Source organism: Lithobates pipiens, unplaced genomic scaffold (assembly GCF_037356315.1).
Source record: "Lithobates pipiens isolate NorthernLeopardFrog02 unplaced genomic scaffold, aLitPip1_a1.2 Scaffold_8, whole genome shotgun sequence".
NCBI lineage: Eukaryota > Metazoa > Chordata > Amphibia > Anura > Ranidae > Lithobates > Lithobates pipiens.
The window spans coordinates 660,209,611-660,215,868 of record NW_027507903.1 but is presented as its reverse complement, the minus strand read 5'-3'; the positions used below and the strand labels follow the sequence as shown (position 1 = coordinate 660,215,868).

The 6,258-nt window shown below is 45.0% G+C and overlaps 1 protein-coding gene across 1 annotated transcript; it reads right to left on the bottom strand.

Moving 5' to 3' along the window:
• Window positions 1-2,925: 2,925 nt before the first annotated feature.
• On the bottom strand, window positions 2,926-5,717 carry LOC143961806 (E3 ubiquitin-protein ligase TRIM11-like). Its single transcript, XM_077471137.1, has one exon. The coding sequence runs from the start codon at window positions 5,432-5,434 to the stop codon at window positions 3,863-3,865; it is 1,572 nt and encodes a 523-aa protein (XP_077327263.1). The 5' UTR covers window positions 5,435-5,717; the 3' UTR covers window positions 2,926-3,862.
• Between the last annotated feature and the right edge of the window lie 541 nt (window positions 5,718-6,258).

Here is a 6,258-nt window from a genome sequence, read left to right as displayed (position 1 = left end):
CCATTGGGGGTTCCCCAAGGTTCTGTCCTTGGACCTCTACTACTCTCGATCTCCATCTCCTCCCTGGGTAAGCTGATTGCCTCCCATGGCTTTCAATTTCATTTCTACACTGATGACACCCAAATCTCTCTCCACCCCACCACCCCCCATCTCACTCCATCAGTCTCCTCACATATCACCAACTTACTAACAGACATAACAGTCTGGATGTCACACCACTTCCTTAACCACTTACCGACCAGCGCACGCCGATGTACATCCTATTTTTGAAGAGGGATATCTCGGTAACGGCAGAAGCTGCTGCCACAGCCGAGATATCCATCTCTTCAGACGCCAGTCCTCTGTACGATAACGGTGGTCTCCGCGGCGGATTCGCCGCGAGATCACCACTATTGGTGGCGGGAGAGGTGCCACCCCCCTCCCGCCACCTTCCCGCACCTTCCGCCACCCTCCCGCACCTTCCGCCGCTTACCGGAGCCGTCGGTAGCGGCGGAGGCGATCAGGTCCTTTTCCTAGCTGGGTATGGAGATGAGTGAGGCTAAGATGGCCCCCACTTGTCTCTATACCATAGGAGGGCGGAAGCGACGTCAAAACATCACTTCCGCCCATACCTCTTAAAGGTATATTTTTTTTAAATGTCATTTTTTTTTGCATTTTAGTCCAAATATGAGATCTGAGGACTTTTTGACCCAAGATCTCATATTTAAGAGGACCTGTCATGCTTTTTTCTATTACAAGGGATGTTTACATTCCTTGTAATAGGAATAAAAGTGATCTATTTTTTTATTTTTTTTAAAAAACAGTGTAAAAATAAATAAAATCAATTAAAATAAATAAGAAAAAAAAAAGGTTTTTAAAAACACCCCGTCACGACGAGCTTGCGCACAGAAGCGAGCGCATACATGAGTAGTGCCCACATATGAAAATGTTGGTCAAACCACACATGTGAGGTACCACCGTGATCGGTAGAGCGAGAGCAATAATTCTAGCCCTAGATCTCCTCTGTAACGCAAAAAATGCAACCTGTAGAATTTTTTAAATGTCGTTTATGGAGATTTTTGAGGCTAAATGTTTGACGCCATTCCACGAGCGGGCGCAATTTTGATGTGTGACATGTTTGGTATCAATTTACTCGGCGTGCCATTATCGTTCACAATATAAAAAAAAAAATGGGCTAATTTTACTGCTGTTTTTTAATTAAAAAAAGTGAATTTTTTCCAAAAAAAGTGCGCTTGTAAAACCGCTGGACAAATACGGTGTGAAAAAAAGTATTTCATTGACCGCCATTTTATTCTCTAGGGTGTTAGAAAAAAAAAACAATATAAAATGTTTGGGGGTTCTAAGTAGTTTTCTAGTTTTAAACATGTAAACACCAAATCTGAAAAAGAGGCCTGGTCCTTAAGTGGTTAAATTCAATCTATCCAAACCACAAGCTCATAATTTTTCCTCCCCACGTGCCTCTTCCCCTTCAAAATGAAGGGCTCAACTAACAACCCGTCACCGCATGTCATGGTCCCAGGTGTTGTCCTGGACACTTTCTTTTCGGCCTCACATCCAACCACTGTCCAAAGCTTGCTGCCTCAACCTCCGCAACATCTCCAAGATATGCCACTTTTTTTTTTTTTTTTTTTTTTGGGTTTACTTGTCATTTATTTAAAGTTATGACAGTTATATTCCTTACATAATGTACTGTCTAGTACAATGATTTGCAGACTCTTTACAGGTATCACAAATATCAGGTATCAAATTTTGGGGAGTGATTCAAATTTTACTTTAAATGCATTGCTTAGACATCAGTGTCTATAAAATTCAAAAGAAAGATATAAAGAGAGTAGTAATCATTCCATTGCTACCTCCTGTGTTTGTATGAGCCCATGCCGGCTGCTCTTTCTGCTTCCTCCTGAGTATACGGCTCGTCTTTCACTTGCTTCGACGCGCAATGTAGACAATAATGCTGAGCATTTCCAGGAACATCAATTTCCTGCTTTAATAAACGACCAGCATTACCAGGGAGCATATCTGCATGTATTTGATCAAAATTCTTGACTCTCCTTTTGGTTTTCCAGCTTTTAGCAATATTTTTCCTTTTATCATTTTTGTGATTCCCAATCTGCTTTGAACGAGTCATATCTAGTTTTTATCCCTATCTGCCTCATCCACCATGCTTGAAGGAAAGCTACTTGGATACGCCACTTTTTATCCAATGACACCACAAAGCTTCTAATCCACTCCCAGGTCATCTCTCATCTCGTCTACTGCACCTCCCTTCTCATTGGTTTAACTTTACACAGGTCATCCCCCCCCTTCAGTCCATCATGAATGCTGCTGCCAGGCTCATCCACCTTACCAACCGCTCAGTGTCTGCCACCCCTCTCTGCCAATCCCTCACTGGATTCCACTCACCCAGTAAATCAAATTTAAATACTAACAATAACTTACAAAGCCATCCACAACTTGGCCCCAGCTACATCACTAAGCTAGTCTCAAAATACCAACCAAACCGCTCTCTTTGTTCCTCCCAAGACCTCCTGGTCTCTAACTTCCTCATCACCTCTTCCCATGCTCACCTCCAGGACTTCTCCCGAGCCTCTCCCATCCTCTGGAACTCGCTACCCCAATCTGTCTGACTATCTCCTACTCTGTCCACTTCCAGATGATCCCTGAAAACTCATCTCTTCAGAGAAACCTACCCTCCCCCACCTAATAACTGTACATTTATTTTCTTCATCAGCCCATCCCCCACAGTTATTACCGTTTATATCTCTTGACCCTCCCTTCTAGATTGTAAGCTCTAAAGGAGCAGGGCTCTCTGATTCCTTCTGTATTTCACTCTAATTGTAATGGCTGCCTTCATTTTGTATAGACCCTTGCGTAGACTGTTGGCTCTATATAAACCCAATATAATAATAATAATAATAATAATAATAATTTCATAAAGAATCTTTATTTCACAATAACATTTCCTTTCCTAATTCCTCCCCATCACCAGGACACATTTAGTGATTATTAAATGCAACATCACATGATACATTACATTAGGATCCATTATAAAAGTCATCCCATAGATCAGCTGTCATTGGCTGGCATCTGATCACGTGGTAAGGGGCTCGCTGTGATTGGCCCTTTAACCAATCAGCTGAATCCCATGGGATGGGGCGGGCAGTGTGAGAATGGAAGGATGTACATGGACGCCCTCCCTGCATTTTAAGACAGCGCTGTAGCCGTCTGTCGGCTATAATTTGGGCACCAAGTGGTTAAATCTGCCCAGCAACAAATCCCCCCCCAAAAAATGCATAAAAAACACAAAACGCAAATCAAAGTATAAAAACCTGCGGAAAGCACAGCAAAAAGCACAGCAGAAAAGCTGAAAAGCACCCTGCATAGGCGTGAATGGAGCCTTAGGCTGGGATGAGACTTGTGGGATGCGGGAACCAGTGCGATTCCTGTGCGGGTTCCCTCATCACACCTCAATCACCGGACGGTCACACCGACATCTGAGAACCGCTGCGGGGGGGTCAATGGAAAGTTAATGACACCCCCAGATCGCTTCGCAGATCCCAGTGCAAATGCTGAAATGGCGCAGGAATCGGATTGTATAGATGTGACACCCAATGTGATCCGATTCCAGTGAGGACCAAAAAAAGGGTCCGGCACCATTCTGGTGTGAATGTGATTTCAGTCACACAGTTTGTACTGGTGATTGGACAGATATTCTACCCAATCACAGCGATTAGTAAGAAATCTCACATTTATTTATAGTAGAAAAACTTGCAGGAAGCCCGCCCACTGCTATATACTATTGGATGAATATTAAATGAATTCCCCTCCTTTTTTTGACATCACTAGACTGTGGGCGGAGTTCTCACATCTCCCGCCTCCCCCCACATATCTTTATACAACCTCCCCATACACCTATCCCAGCATGGAGGGGCTCAGTGAAGGTGGTGGTGAAGGTGTGGAGGTGTCGGATCGGGTCACACAGATCATAAAAGGAGATCCGTCCGGCCTCATAATCCAGATATATCCTGACTCTGTTACTGGAGGGATTGGTGGGGAAGAGGATCTCCTTACTGTCATGTATCACATAATACTGATCACCAAACCTCTCCAATCCCCAGGACTTCTTATTATATCCAATCTCTGACTCCTCCCCTTCCCTCTCTATACTGGGGTAACACATCCCGACTCTCCAGTCATCTGACCCCCCGACATCCACTTCCCAGTAATGTCTCCCTGAGGAGAAACTTCGACTGCTCAACACCTGAGAACAATCCTGGAATCTCTCTGGTGTTTCTGGGAGATTCTGCTCTATATCTGCCCAGGATACAGTTTTCCTGTCATCTGATATCTGTAGATATTTATCAGCTGTGTTTCCATCCAGTAATATGTCTGCAGCTCCCTGTATATAGAAGTATACATTTACCTCTGTTATTATATCAGATAAACCTGTATGTAAGACCCCCGCCACACCCAGACCCCCTCCATCATGGAGGAGCTCCTCATGTCTCTCTCTGTCCTCATTATCTCCATCCTCAGTATCACACAAGTCACCTGTGTCTGATTCCTGTAAGACAGTCAGTGGATCCGTCACGTTACACAGCTCCTCAATGTGACGCAACTTCCTGGACAGCTCCTCCTTCTTTATTTCCAGATCCCGGATGGAGATGGAGATCCGCTCTGCCCTCCCGGAGATGTCCCTCAGGACTCTCTTCTCCAGGTCTTCCAGACGTCTCCTGAGATCTCTAAACAGGGCAGTGACTCTCTCGGTGTCACCAGCGGCTTCTTCTTCTACTTTCCTCCGGTGTTCCTGCAGACTCTGGACTCTTTCCTCCGTCTTCTCTCTCTTTGTCAGAAGTTTCTGCAGAACATTCCTCAGTGTCTCCTTCTTCTTCTCAGAAGCCTCTTTCAGTGACTTCACCTCATGTCCTTTATGTCCCCCAATCATATAACAAGAAATACAGATACAGGTCTCATCCTCAGTGCAGAAATACTTCAAAACTTCCTTATGGACGGAGCATTTCCTGCTCTCCATGGACAAGGTGGGGTCACATAAGACGTGTTCTGGGGACTTTTTGTGGACTCTCAGGTGTTTATCACACAGAGAAACCTCACAGTGCAGACAGGATCTAACAGCAGGTACAGGAGAGTCCACACAGTGAGTACAGAAGACCCCGGACTCCTCTTGATCTTGATGAGGAGACAGGAAAGTCTCTGCTATGTTACGTAGTTTCATGTTCGTCTGCAGTGCAGGCCGATCCGGAAACTTCTCTCTGCATTCAGGACAAGAATATCCTCCAGGTCCCTCCTGTGTATCCAGCACACCATCAATACAGACCCGGCAGAAGTTGTGGCCACATCTCAGGGTTACAGGATCCGTATAAATGTTCAGACAGACGGAACATTCCAACTCAGCTCTCAGATCACCAGACGCCATCGCTGACAGCAGAAGAGAAATGAGACTGAAAGTCTCTGACACCGGAGAGGAATGTGGATGGGGGAGGGGTGACGTCCTCCTACACAGGGTGAGGCTGGATGAATATTATAGGACACGGAGATCAGAGTACAGAAGGGAGGAGATTCGTTTTGCAGTAGTAATGAGAATTATACCTCCCAACATTAGAAGAGAGAAAGAGGGAAAGACGGATGTGGAGAAGACATGCGGAGCACTAAGTGCAATGACATGAAAAGTGGAGATGACTACATCATGATGAAAAGGAAATTGGTTATATAACCATCTGAAGATTTACCCCCTTCATGGCCAGGCCATTTTTTATGATACATTTAAAAAAAATCACATTTCTTCATCAATTTAGGCTAATATGTATCCTGCTACATGTTTTTGGTAAAAAAAAAAAAAAAAATCCCAATAAGTGTGTATTGATTGGTTTGCAGACACGCTAAAGCATCTAAGAACTATGGGATAGATCAGGGGTAGGCAACCCATGGCATGGGTGCCGGTGTCCTGTTGAATAATGTCTCATCAAAAAATGCATCCTAGTAGGGGGCGTGGCTTGCGCACACAAGAGAATGGCTGCTTGAGCTGTGAGCTCTGCACACCAGACCGGACTATAGCGATGAACGGGCACCATAACCGCCGCAATCAGTCCTCAAAGCCTCTCACCTCTCTCCCCCACACTCCACCACCTAGATGTCCCAAAAATGGAACCAGGAAAAGGGTCCAAAAAGGCTGGAATTGTTCTCCTTTCAGCCGCGCCGCACACAGGGGAAGGCCCAAGATGGCGCCACCGGAGAAACAGA

What these genes read in the sequence shown, in the direction of transcription:
- LOC143961806 (XM_077471137.1), bottom strand. Translation starts at nt 5,434, where the DNA reads ATGGCGTCTGGTGATCTGAGAGCTGAGTTGGAATGTTCCGTCTGTCTG.